The sequence below is a fragment of the Phyllopteryx taeniolatus genome, chromosome 12 (assembly GCF_024500385.1).
Source record: "Phyllopteryx taeniolatus isolate TA_2022b chromosome 12, UOR_Ptae_1.2, whole genome shotgun sequence".
In the NCBI taxonomy this organism is placed as follows: Eukaryota; Metazoa; Chordata; class Actinopteri; order Syngnathiformes; family Syngnathidae; genus Phyllopteryx; species Phyllopteryx taeniolatus.
In genome coordinates, this window is record NC_084513.1 from 2017203 (window position 1) to 2032021 (window position 14819).

The 14819-nt window shown below is 41.2% G+C and overlaps 1 protein-coding gene across 6 annotated transcripts in view; it reads right to left on the reverse strand.

The window, feature by feature from the left end:
* The window catches only part of LOC133486621 (diacylglycerol kinase beta), a 141771-nt gene that overhangs the window by 45473 nt on the left and 81479 nt on the right, over positions 1-14819 (reverse strand). For all 6 annotated transcript variants that reach the window (XM_061792045.1, XM_061792046.1, XM_061792047.1 and 3 more), the window contains one exon: positions 7123-7187. In XM_061792045.1, the coding sequence (XP_061648029.1) occupies positions 7123-7187 (65 nt within the window). The remainder of the gene's footprint in view (positions 1-7122; positions 7188-14819) is intronic.

The following is a 14819-nucleotide window of genomic DNA, read 5'->3' on the forward strand; positions in this document are numbered from 1 at the left end:
GCTGGGGTCTCAGTGTGATGGCGGCCATAAGGAGCTCACTTGTCACTCATAGTTTATTAGCATTACACTGCAAGGCTCCAGACTTCATCATTATTATTTTAGGGTTATGGGAAAGCTTTTCCTCTTGGTTTTTGAAAGCTTTGCATTAAGTTGTCCCAGGTTATTAAATCGATGTAAAGAAACAACTGTAATATGCATGCCAAGCTCGAAGTTGCCAATGCCACTGGTATAGAAATACTGCGTGCAAGCATACCAGCTGCTTGTTCATTTCCAAAAGAGAATTTTTATATATACGTTGTCCGAGGATAAGTGAGTTTAATTTAAAATTTGACGTATTTAAGCAGTGTTGCCACAGTTACTTTGAAAAAGTAGTTACTTTACTGATTACTGGATTTTAAAAAAACTCTCACTTTTTATTGTAAATATTATTTAAGCTAAGTATTGTAAGTCATTCAGTGAGCCAGTCCTTTTTTTCCATGATGATTTCTGACAGCGCACTCCGTTATGAATAATTGACCCGCAATGCATTGCACGCTTAAGCCATTAAAACGCTATTCTTAATGTGTGAATAAAAAAGTAACAACAATCGAATACACTTTTTGCTAAGGAAAATAACAAGAATAGTGTGGGGACAGTGAATCCGTGCATTTCTTTACAGTTTTATATTTACTGCACATTCACTGTGGATTTTATGATAAACAATGAGCTCACAGTCATTTTCCTCAATATGTTAGAAAGGAAGCGGTCTGCCCATTTGGTAAAATGCTTCTGGACAGATGAGCTGCTGATTACTGTCCCGTGTACAGTAATGCATTGCACTCTCAAAGTGGTGGCCATTTTGGAGAAACACTTTAGTGTATGTAAGTAATGCAACTCCACTAGATGCAGGAGTTGTGTTGCAATCGTACACTTTTCCAAGAAAGAGTTTTAAATAAGAAATGGAACACGTAAGCTTTGGCCCAATGTTATTTGTGTGGTTTGAACACTTAACACACATGCGCACGAGTCCTTTATTGTTCAGCAATTAAAACGATAAGTGTCAACTTTTCCTTTTATGAGACCTGTTTTTTGTTTGCGCTTTCAAGCCCCAAAACGCCATAGTTGCGTGAATAAACGGCCAAAATGACAGCTTTTTTTTTGTAATCCATTTTCAGCGTTTAAACAATCAACTTTTTAAAACTATGAGATAACTTATGAGACATGTTATCAAATATCTGCATTTTCTGGCCCCAAAAACGACATTGTCAGACTGATGGCCAAAGGAGACTGCTTTTTTCCATATCAACATTTCAATGATAACAGAGAGGACAATATTTTTTACAACGGTCCCCATTCACACTGGGCTGTAAAAATGCCTGAAGATATATCTTTTTAGAAAATATGCATACTTTCAGTGTTTCGACAGACACCATAAAACCACCTTTAAAAAACACACACAAAAAACAACTTCCACTATGAGACGCGTTCCTTCTCCAAAACGTCATTGTGTAAATGAGCAGCTAAAATATCACTGTAATTATTCACTTTTATGTTAAAATGCTGTCGTGTAATCCTTCCCCTAATGCATGAGACTAAAGCTCCACTGGAGAACTTAGGTATCTTTTTGCCACCCACGTCCTCCAGCCATTGATGCAGCAAATACATACAGAACAGCAGATGGAAGACCTCTGCATCAATTATTCAAATTCAAAGAGTAAACAAGATGTCTCACTATCACTCTCACACTCTCGCTTCATAGTCGGAGTAGTTGGAGATGGCTGAATTCATGCTATCAGGCAAACAAGTCCCGTTCCCACTGGGATGGCGGAACAAGCTTTTATACTTAACTGCCTTGTCAGCATGGAGGAGCCAACAGGCCAATGTTGAGAGCTCTGGAAAGAATGTGATGGGCAAACACTTGGACTTCAATATGATTGTGATATTAAAAATCATGTCTGTTAAAAATTCACTTTATAACTTTAAATCAATTACAATTACTAGTTATAATTACAATTACTTTGGAAACATGACTTATTACCATTAATTACCAGGTGGCACGTGATTTCTTTCTGATAAGCGGCAAAATCAATTTAACAAAAAAATATGCATACTGTAAATAAAAATGTTTATCTGAATGTGTTACGATTAAAATGATGTTTTGTGTTTTTTCATAATTCATTCTTCTTCTTCTTCTTCTCCTTTCGGCTTGTCCCGTGAGAGGTCGCCACAGCGTGTCATCCTTTTCCATGTAACCCTATCTCCTGCATCCTCCTCTCTAACACCAACTGCCCTCATGTCTTCCCTCACGACATCCATCAACCTTCTCTTTGGTCTTCCTCTAGCTCTCTTGCCTGGCAGCTCCATCCTCATCACACTTCTACCAATATACTCACTATCTCTCCTCTGGATGTGTCCAAACCATTGAAGTCTGCTCTCTCTAACTTTTCCTCCAAAACATCGAACCTTGGCTGTCCCTCTGATGAGCTCATTTCTAATTTTATCCAACCTGGTCACTCCTAGAGCAAACCTCAACATCTCCATTTCTGCCACCTCCAGCTCTGCTTCCTGTTGTATCTTCAGTGCCACTGTCTCAAATCCGTACATCATGGCTGGACTCACCACTGTCTTATAAACGTTGCCCTTCATCCTAGCAGAGACTCTTCTGTCACATAACACACCTGACACCTTCCTCCACCCGTTCCAACCTGCTTGGACCCGTTTCTTCACTTCCTGACCACACTCACCATTGCTCTGGACTGTTGACCCCAAGTATTTAAAGTCCTCCACCCTTGCTATCTCTTCTCCCTGTAGCCTCACTCTTCCCCCACCACCCCTCTCATTCATGCAGATATATTCTAATCTTCATTCCTCTGCTTTCCAGTGCATGCCTCCATCTTTCTAACTGTTCCTCCACCTGCTCCCTGCTTTCACTGCAGATCACAATGTCATCTGCAAACATCGTGGTCCACGGGGATTCCAGTCTAACCTCATCTGTCAGCCTATCCATCACCACTGCAAACAGGAAGGGGCTCAGGGCTGATCCCTGATGCAGTCCCACGTCCACCTTAAATTCGTTTGTCACACCTACAGCACACCTCACCGCTGTTCTGCTGCCCTCGTACATGTCCTGTATTATTCTAACATACTTCTCTGCCACTCCAGACTTCCGCATGCAGTACCACAGTTCCTCTCTGGGTACTGTCTCATAGAGTTTCTCTAGATCCACAAAGACGCAGTGTAGCTCCTTCTGACCTTCACTGTACTTTTCTATCAACATCCTCAAGGCAAAAAATGCATCTGTGGTACTCTTTCTAGGCATGAAACCATACTGTTGCTCGCAAATACTCCCTTCTGTCCTGAGTCTAGCCTCCAATACTCTTTCCCATAACTTCATTGTGTGGCTCATCAACTTTATTCCTCTATAGTTCCCACAGCTCTGCACATCACCCTTGTTCTTAAAAATGGGCACCAGTACACTTTTCCTCCATTCCTCAGGCATCTTCTCACCCGCTAGAATTCTATTGAACAAGCTGGTCAAAAACTCCACAGCCACCTCTCCTAGATGCTTCCATACCTCCACAGGAATGTCATCAGGACCAATTGCCTTTCCATTTTTCATCCTCTTTAATGCCTTTCTAACTTCCCCCTTACGAATCATTGCCGCTTCCTGGTCCACCACACTTGGTCTTCTACTCTTCCTTCTGTCTCATTTTTCTCAATCATCAACTCCTCAAAGTATACTTTCCATCTGTCCAGCACACTACTGGCACCAGTCAACACATTCCCATCTCTATCCTTAATCACCCTAACCTGCTGCACATCCTTCCCATCTCTATCCCTCTGTCTGGCCAACCTGTATAGATCCTTTTCTCCTTCTTTAGTGTCCAACCTGCCATACATGTCATCATATGCCTCTTGTTTGGCCTTTGCCACCTCTACCTTTGCGCTACGTCGCATCTCAACGTATTCCTTTCGCCTCTCCTTGGTCCTCTCAGTGTCCCACTTCTTCTTAGCTAACCGTTTTCATGTAGGATTTCCTGTACTTTGAGGTTCCACGACAAAGTCTCCTTCTCTCCTTTCCTGACAGAAGATACACCAAGTACTCGCCTGCCTGTTTCTCTGATCACTTTGGCTGTACTGGTCCAGTCTTCTGGAAGCTCCTCCTGTCCACCAAGAGCCTGTCTCAGCTCTTTTCGAAAAGTTGAACAACACTCTTCCTTTCTAAGCTTCCACCACATGGTTCTCTGCTATGCCTTTGTCTTCTTAATAGTCCACCCCACCACCAGAGTCATCTTACACACCACCATCCTATGCTGGCTACCCACACTTTCCCCTACCACTACTTTACAGTCTGTAACCTCCTTCAGATTACATCGTCTGCACAAGATGTAATCCACCTGCGTGCTTCTACCTCCGCTCTTGTAGGTCACCCTATGGTCCTGCCTCTTCTGGAAAAAGGTGTTCACTACAGCCATTTGCATCCTTTCTGCACAGTCTACCACCATCTCTCCCTCCAAGTTCCTTTCCTGGATGCCGTACTTACCCATCACTTCTTCATCACCCCTATTTCCTTCACCAACATGTCCATTAAGATCTGCACCAATCACGACTTCCTCTCTGTCTGGGATGCTCAGAACTACTTCGTCTAGCTCCTTCCAGAATTTCTCTTTCACCTCTAGGTCACATCCTACTTGTGGGGCATAGCCGCTAATCACATTATACATAACACCCTCAATTTCAAGTTTCAGCCTCATCACTCGATCTATTTTCACCTCCAAGACTTTCTTAGCTAACTCTTCCTTTAAAATAACCCCTACTGAATTTCTCTTCCCATCTACACCATGGTAAAATAATTTAAACCCTGCCCCTGAACTTCTAGCCTGACTGCCTTTCCACCTGGTCTCCTGGACACACAATATATCAACCTTTCTCCGAATCATCATGTCAACCGAGATGTTCCTGTCAAAGTCCCAACATTCAAAGGCCCCATATTTTTGGAGGACACAGAAACTCCTAATGCAATTTAAATGAACTGTCAACTGATAATTATGTGACAAAGCCTCCTTCCCCAAGGTGAAAGAGCCTCTGTTTGTATTGTATGACTCATCAACGCTACAAAACAATCATGGCTGACAATGTCTCAAAGCAAACTAGGTACAATGACGAACGACATAAAAAAAGTCACAGACGTTCAACTCGAGTTGGGCGGTGAGTCTGGGTCGCTTGTGGCGCATTTCTTAGTTGTACATCTGCACAGAAATTATTATTTTTGTCATCTAAAGTCCATTCTTTGTTGTTTTTAATGCTTTAGTTTGAGGTATCACAAAAGCAAAAAATATAAATGTCAAAGTCGCTGTTCTGCTCTAAAACGGCTGGCAATATGGGGAACTTGGAAAACGAGTAGTGAATGGGGTAATGGAGACTAGTAGCTTATAACGTAATAACAGACCATAATGTATGATGGCGCGTAACTAAATAAATTTGCCCTTTGTTAATGTAATAGGCCATAATGTAATAACTGGCCTATAAGATAATAACCTAACCTACGTAATAACTTATTGCCAATGAGGCAATAACTTATTACGTTATTGGCTGATTATTACGTGACTGTCCTGGGAAAAAATAAAATAAAATAAAAAATTACAAATGTAATAACTGAGCCCATAACGTGATAATATACTAATACCACTTTTTTTTATTTAAAATTTTGTGTATAACCATTTAAAAAAAGGCAAATTTATTACATCAAGAGCTGTTGTTATATTATATAACAAATATACTGTACCTTGTGGGTAATTAAAGGATTGAAAACCAAAAAACTGTCGAACTGCTGGCATTAGCACTCTTTTGTAGAAAATCACCTCTTTTTAGCATCATAGCGAAGATTGCTTTTGCGTGATAGGGTCATAATTGCAGATGACACAGTGGTGAGTCTCATCTCCAATGATGACGAGACCAGTTACAGAAAAGAAGCCAGCCAGACCAAGGAGATAAGTTAAGGACTTAAGGCAAGGACACTCCCAACCAGCCCTACTGACCATCAACAGTGCTGCAGTTGAGAGTGTGAGCAGCACCATATTCTAAGAACTGTCATACGTACCTCATTCCCTCAATAATCCATTTTTTTTTTATTTGCACCATCCTATGTATCTCATTCAACACTCGTTTGCATGATTTGTATCTATATACAGTATTTAAAGCGGGAAGCATGGTTGCCTCATGATTAGCACGTGTGTCTGACATTCAAGAGGTCCTGGTTTCAAGTCTGTGACGAGATTGCATCCTCACCCTGTGCTTGTGTGTGTGTTTTTTAAGGGTACTACAGAATCTTCCCTCCAAAAGCATAGTTGTTGGACTTATTGAAGAAAGAGGTGTGTCTAAATGTGAATGGGTATTTGTTCGAATGTACTCTGCAATTGCTTGCTGACCAGTCCAGGGTGCACCCTGCCTCTCTCCTAAAGTCAGTGTGGATAGGCTCAGCCTTGACCGCAATGAGGACCAATGCTATAGAAAATGGATGGATGGATATACAAACATATATTCTACAGCCTTGCACTTTATCACTGCACTGAGGGTCATTTCAGAAATTTTTCTATTCTCCCTATGTTTGGCACAGCTCTCAGTTTAAATCGTATTTCACTGTGAACATACTGCTGCTGTCCAATGAAAAGCATGTACAGTGTATTACCAAATTTTCTTCTTTTTTTTTTTTAACTCTGACAAAATTAATAAACTCAGAAAAGCAATTTAAAAAACTTTTCCTTTTTTTTAAATTAAAGTCAATGCATAAGGGCTTTTCATTTGACAACGATGAATACAGTAACTTTCTGGCCGTCTCAATCAAAACTAAACACTATTCTATATCTTTGAAAAGGCAACATTTTCTATTGGATCTCATTCAATTCTGCACAATGATGTGTTGTATTGTATGTCATAGATCAATAAACAGATCCAGCTGGGCAGGCAACAATTGATTTGTTTCGATTGGCTCACGTTTCCAGATTAAAAGTGCAAGGTCAATTGTTGCCTCTCCAACATAAAAATCTACATGGTAGGCAATGCTGCAAACTAACCCGCTAGCAACAAAGTGGCGATCTCAGCCAAATATGCTAGTTAGACAAGTCAACTAGTAAATCTCCTAACCTGCTGTTGAACTTCTCCGGGTGCTTCTCCCTCATCAGATGGAAGCGATGGGCGATGGAGGCATCCTGTGCAGGAAAGAACATAAAACCCTTCACCATAAAGGAAGCCACACGTCAGTAATGTTGAGTGATCCCTCATTTTTGGACAAATAACTGAAATTAAGGAAAACATTGTAACAAATTCCTGGATCTGGACAAAATGTTATGAGTTCTTCTTTCCTTGTGTTTATTTACGCATTTTTAGTGAGTACCAGGTATCCATTAGGGGTTAGGCAAGCGCTTTATTTTATTAATTCATTAGTTTAATCGTTTCAAACCTGTCCTGTTTAGCATCTTATTCATGTAGTACAAGAAGTCTCTATGCCTTACTGATGAGACGATGATTTAAAAAAAAAAGAAATAATATACAGTAAAGTATAATCCTTATTATTAAAGGGAAGGGCATGTGCGCCGGATATAACCATTTCATGAGGTGCTGTATTTGGCTAGCTAAGTAATAGTGTTTAAAGTTGAGTGCGTCAAGTCTTCTTTCTGCTTTACCTTTCTGAAGGGTAGCTATGATAATTCTATTTTCTTATTTTTAGAGTAAAATGTTAAAATGGCCGAGTTTATCATTTAGAACCATTTTAATGTGGGTTTGAATGTGATTATTGAAAATAAATAGTTTATTTGTGGTAATATTTTGATTTTTACCGTCGCTGTACACCCTAAAAGTGAGATAGGTAGACTGTTCCAACATTTTAAATCATCACAAATGTTTTCCAGTAGAGGTACATGATTTAAATTATTTAACTCTGTAGGTTTTGCTGAGATATTGATGCCTAGATATTTGATATTTCCTGTCGGAAAAGGAAAGTTTGGATTTTGGTCCGCAGGATTCCATTAGTTAGTCGTTATAGGGAGTATTATTGAGTTTGACCAATTGATAGCATATTCTGATAATTGCGAAAATGTCTTAATGAGGTTAAAAGGTGAAGTGATACCTTGGTTTCTTGTAAATAAAAAAGGATATCATTTGCGTAAAGGTTGATTTTGTGTTCTGACACATGAGTACAGATACATTTGATACTAGTGGTCTGTTGTATCGCTATTGCCAGGGGTTTGATAAATAGTGCCAAAAGGAGGGGTGAGAGTGGGCATCTTTGTCTAGTTCCTCTGTAAAGTGAAACTGTGGTATGACCCCATTTGTGGTGACAGTTGCTTTGAGTCAGTTGTATAACGCTGTGATCCCGTGTGAATCACCGAAGACAAATTTGTGAAGTACAGCAAAAAGTAGTAGTTTTATTGCTGCTGTGTTCATATGGCTTCTAATTAGGCCTTTAGTTTTATCTCTACCTAGTATAGTATAGTACATACCAGAAATGTTTATAAAACTCTGTGGAAAATCCGAAAGACATTTTTTCATTTTGTCCCCACCGGGACTCAAAAGATGAGCTGCTGCCGCCCCAAATATTGTAATTTTGGATAATCAAAGGATCTGCGGACACCCTGTACATGGCATAAATCTAGCCAAATTGTCATCAGCTTGTGTTATGGAACACTCCTTTCTACTGGGAGTCAACCATAAATGCCTTTTTTTTGCTCTGCAGGGGAGGGGTGGTGGTGTAGAAACACATCTACTGCAATAATAGCAAACGTAATTACCAGTACTCCCATTATTATTACCACTACAGTACCACTATTTTGAGGAAATGTGGTAATCTGACATAACTTTGATTAGTTCGAGGAGGACTATATGGCTCATGATTTATTGACAGTTGGTCATGAGTGTGTGCTGTGTATCATTTAATTGGATCTTGAGCAGGTTGATCTTGAGCAGAGCAACCAAGGCCTGAGGAAGAGGCCTGTTTGTGTGTAAAAAAAAAGAAAAAAAGAAAAAAAAGAAAGCTTATAACGTTGGGACGTTGTGTTAAACATAAATAAAAAACAGAATACAATCATTTGCAAATCATGTTCAACCTATATTTAATTGAATACACTACAAAGATATTTAATGTTCAAACTGATAAACTTTATTATTTTTAGCAAATAATCATTAACTTTGAATTTTATGGCTGCAACACGTTCCCAAAAAGCTGGGACAGGGTCATGTTTACCACTGTGTTACATCTGTCACGTTTGGGGTTTGTCCAAAGGCGAGGAACGCAAGGCATGAACATGGAGGACCCAAGTGCAGGGAAGCAGGGAGGCAACGCAGTAGTGGAGGAGTATATAAAAAATCATATTTAATTCCAAAAACAGAGGAAAACAAAGATCATGAAAAAGACGTTGCTTGGATGGCAGCATATGTTTCTCTAAAACCTGTATATATCTTTCAGCTTTAATGGTGCCTTTACAGATGTGTAAGTTACCCATGCCATTGGCACTAACACAGCCCCATACCATCACAGATGCTGGCTTTTGAACTTTGCGTCCATAACAGTCCAGAGGGTTATTTTCCTCTATGGTCCAGAGTACACGACGTCCACAATTTCCAAAAAAGATTTGAAATGTGGACTCGTCGAACCACGGAACACTTTTCCACTTATCATCAGTCCATCTTAGATGAGCTCGGGCCCAGAGAAGGGTTGAACATATTTGCAAATCATAGTATTCTGTTTTTATTTATGTTTAACACAACTTAATTGGAATTGGGGTTGTAACAACTGGTTTATCCAAAGCGTTTTTCTTTGTATGATTGTAGAGTAAAATGATATCGTCAGCTGCTGCTCGAAGGTTAAGGGAATTTATTTCAAGTGACTCCTCACGCACAAGACCACTGTCAAAATAAATAGGTTAAAATCTTCTTGTCTGTCTTGCGACTTTGCTGTTGCATGTGAAGTAAAATGAAATACATGTATGTACCTTTTAGCATTAAAGGTACATTCACAGATGTGTAAGTTACCCATGCCATTGGCACTAACACAGCCCCATTCCATCACAGATGCTGGCTTTTGAACTTTGCGTCCATAACAGTCCGGATGTTCTTTTCCTCTTTGGCCCGGAGGACACGACGTCCAGAATTTCCAAAAACAATTTGAAATGTGGACTCAACGGACCACAGAACACTTTTAAACTTTGTATCAGTCCATCTTAGATGAGCTCGGGCCCAGAGAAGCCGTTAGGCGTTTCTGGGTGTTGTTGATGAATAGCTTTTGCCTTGCATAGTAGAGTTTCAAGTTGCACTTACGGATGTAGCGCCGAACTGTATTTACTGACATTGGTTTTCTGGAGTGTTCCTGAGCCCATGTGGTGATATCCTTTACACATTGATGATGGTTTATGATGTAGTGCCGCCTGAGGGCATTCAATGTTGGTTTTCGGCCTTGCGCTTACATGTAATGATTTGTTGAGGAACATTGTCATTAAACTGTTCGCCTATTTTCTCACACATTTGCTCACAAAGAGGTGAACCTCGCCCCATCTTTGCTTGTGAATGACTGAGCAATTCAGGGAAGCTGCTTTTATACCCAATCATGGCACCCACCTGTTCCCAATTAGCCTGTTCACCTGTGGGATGTTCCAAACAGTTGTTTGATGAGCATTCCTCAACTTTCTCAGCCTTTTTGGCACCTGTCCCAGCTTTTTTGGAACGTGTTGCAGCCATAAAATTCAAAGTTAATGATTATTTGCTAAAAACAATAAAGTATGAACAGTTTGAACATTAAATATCTTGTGTTTGTCGTGTATTCAATTAAATATAGGTCAAACATGATTTGCAAATCATTGTATTCTGTTTTTATTTATGTTTAACACAACGTCCCAACTTCATTGGAATTGGGGTTATACATGCTGGGGGTAGAAATTCAGGTGACTAATAAAAATGCATCCTCTCTTCATATCCTTTCAGCAAAGTTAGAGGATACATATTATAGGATAAATTGGTTGATATTTTGATATTTAGTCAACGTTGCCTCGTCCGATTGCATGAATGAAGTTAAAAACACTGATGAAATGATGATACTCCTCATTTTATTGATTAGATGTTGGTATCGCCGGGGTTATAAAGTATCCATCCATCCATTTTCTGAGCCGCTTCTCCTCACTAGGGTCGCGGGCGTGCTGGAGCCTATCCCAGCTGTCATCGGGCAGGAGGCGGGGTACACCCTGAACTGGTTGCCAGCCAATCGCAGGGCACATAGAAACTAACAACCATTCGCACTCACAGTCATGCCTACGGGCAATTTAGAGTCTCCAATTAATGCATGTTTTTGGGATGTGGGAGGAAACCGGAGTGCCCGGAGAAAACCCACGCAGGCACGGGGAGAACATGCAAACTCCACACAGGCGGGGACGGGGATTGAACCCCGCACCTCAGAACTGTGAGGCTGACGCTCTAACCAGTCGGCCACCGTGCCGCCGGGGTTATAAAGTATATAGGAAAATATGGACGATGCCATGGCTACAGAGAAAGTCTAGGCAAGGCAAACGGAGGATGCATTTTGATTGGCAACCTGAATTTCTGCCTCAGCATGTAGCTCGTGCACACAGTGAGTTTTTCACCTCAAGAGGCAAAAAATATCAATTGTTAGCTACTCGGCGGCACGGTAGACAACTGGTTAGCACGTCTGCCTCACAGCTCTGGGGAATGGGGTTCAAATCCCGGCCCCGCCTCTGTAGAGTTTGCATGTTCTCCCTGCGCCTGTGTGGGTTTTCTCCGGGTACTCCGGTTTCCTCTCACATCCCAAAAACATGTGTGGTAGGTTGATTGAAGACTCTAAATTGCCCGTAGATGTGAATGTGAGTGCAAATGCTTGTTTGTTTATATGTGCCCTCCAATTGGCTGGCGACCAGTTCGGCGTGTACCCCGCCTCTCACCCGAAGATAGTTGGGATAGGCCCCAGGACGCCCGCGACCCTAGTGAGGGTAAGCGGTACAGAAAATGGATGGGTGGATATTAGCTATTTGTCTCAAACCCCAAAATTACGCATAAACACTGAGCTATCTGCTGAGCAAATGGTTTTGAGTGAATTTTTGATCAGCAGATAGCTCAAGAGTGCAGCAGGCTATGGGCAAATAACCACTTACACTCATATTTACACCTATGGACATTTTAGACTCTGCACAAGAACGAGGAGAAAATGCCACACAGAAAGCCCAGAGCCAAGATTTGAACCAAGAACCTTTGTATTGTGTGGCAGATGAGCTGACCACTTGGTTAACTGTGCTGCCTAACGTGGGCTTTTGTATATAAATTATTAATAAAAAACAAAATATACAAACTTCTTTTCACTCAATTAAAAAGCTTACAGAATTTTTCTTTGACAAATTCATGATAAGTGCTTTGCAGCATTAAGTAACCTTTCCCTCTTGTTTTGGTCAGTATTCATGTTTTTCAATTGTGGGACTAATAAAGGTTATCTTATCATATTTGGATTCTATCGGCTTTCTGCGAGATGCCACCTTGAGTGTGACCCGACGGACACTGATGCACCAATCTGACGGCATCAGCAAGTTTCATCTCTCAAAATAGATGTGCCTGCTCCGCGTTAATTGGCAGAGAACTTGAGACCTGCCGAGCGACGGGACATCACAGACAGTCTGATGGACTGATAGGAAGCATGAGGAATATGGAGCTTTTTTTTTTGTAGTGCCTCACGACATTCGAGACACTACGGCAAGGTGACTGCAATAACAACAACGAGGCACAAAAGTGGAAAACGCGGCAGCATTGAGGGTTTGGGAGGGGGTGAATCAAATGGCCTTGGGAAGTGGCGTGCATAAAAACATGTTTTTTGTAACTCTTTTGGGTTTAGGACAACCCGAAGCTTTCCAGAACATGACTGACAGTCACATCAGAAAATCCCCAAATATTTGCTGTCGCCTCCAGTCGTCGCTAGCATCAAAGTTGTTTTGATCTGAAAGTTGTCGAACCACAAAGTGGAACTGGAAAGGACAAACCCACATGACCCAGTGGACAGAAAGATTTTATAGCTCGTTAGCATGCACCAGATTAGCAGGTGTCACATTGGGCGTAAACTGGCAGCGAAACAACCCAAAAATCAGCTCGGAGCTGTCATAGCCAGAAAAGCCCTCTCTGCTGGCACTCACCTACACTTATAACCTGAATTCTCGAAAGAAATGTACTTGGTCTTGAACATACTTCAAAATTAATTTTCAAGTCAGACATTTCCAGAAATGCTAGATATTGTGAGGAATCAGGTGTCAGGGGTGCTGTTTCAGCAACCTAAGTCCACTCCCAGTGTGTGTGTGTGTGTGCGTGTGTGTGTGTTTGTGTGTGTTTGTCATGAGCGCTTTGCAGGGTTGACGTGTTGGAGTCTAGCAGCTGCACCTGGACTCCAACTCGTCGCTAGACTATCAACGCTCTACGTGGAGTTCGTAGCCTAGCCACCTTGCCTATCTTTTTGCTTCCTGAAGACTCGTGAGTTTATCTCTACCTCATTCTTGTTCTTTGTCCCCAGTCTGCCATTTGCGCTTGCTCCCTGCAAACCAGTGCTCACCTCTTGCGGCCCACCGACAACCTCCTACCCTGCCAGACCGGTCCTCGTTGGAACCCTGCCAATCCCAGATTTAGTTCTCAGTTCCTTTGTTCGCTTCCAAACTGCAATAAACCTTTGTTCACAAACTCACCTCCGTCCTCTCTGCATCTGGGTCCAACTTGCAACCTGAATCCTGACAGCAGGTTTCTATCATTCCAAAGTGATAGTAGTGGACAGAAGTGGGTTGGGAGTGCAACATTTACTGCATTAGATTTACCCAAATAACTTTTAGGATAATCGTACTTGTAAGCGTAGTTATAATGCAACATAATTTACTAAATATTTATAATACTACAATAAAGTTGGGACATTGTGTTACCAAAAACAACAAAAGGCTCATCTTCATCATCAAAAAATAAATAAACAAACATCTGAATGATTCCAAAGACCTTTGGGAGATTATTCTATTGACTTACAACACCAATTCCAACGAAGTTGGGATGTTGTGTTAAACATCAATAAAAACAGAATACAATGATTTGCAAATCATGTTCAACCTATATTTCATTGAATACACGACAAACACAAGATATTTAATGTTCAAACTGATAAACTTTAAACTTCATTGTTTTTAGCAAATAATCATTAACTTAGAGGTTTATGGCTCCAACACGTTCCAAAAAAGGTGGCTAATTGGGAACAGGTGGGTGCCATGATTGGGTACAAAAGGAGTTTCCTTGAATTGCTCAGTCATTCACAAGCAAAGATGGGGTGAGGTTCACCTCTTTGTGAACAGGTGCGTGAGAAAATAGTCGAACAGTTTAAGGACAATGTTCCTCAACAAATCACTGCATGTAAGGCAAGGCCGAAAACCAACATTGAATGCCCTCAGGTGGCACTGCATCAAAAACCGACATCAATGTGTAAAGGATATCACCACACGGGCTCAGGAACACTTCAGAAAACCAATGTCAGTGAATACAGTGCGGCGCTACATCCGTAAGTGCAACCTGAAATTCTACTATGGAAAACAAAAGCCATTTATCAACAACACCCAGAAACGCCGCCAGCTTCTCTGGGCCCGAGCTCATCTAAGATGGACTGACGCAAAGTGGAAAAGTGTTCTATGGTCCGATGAGTCCACATTTCAAATTGTTTTTGGAAATTGTGGACGTCGTGTCCTCCGGGCCAAAGAGGAAAAGAACATCCGGACTGTTATGGACGTAAAGTTTAAAAGCCAGCATCTGTGATGGTATGGGGCTGTGTTAGTGCCAATGGC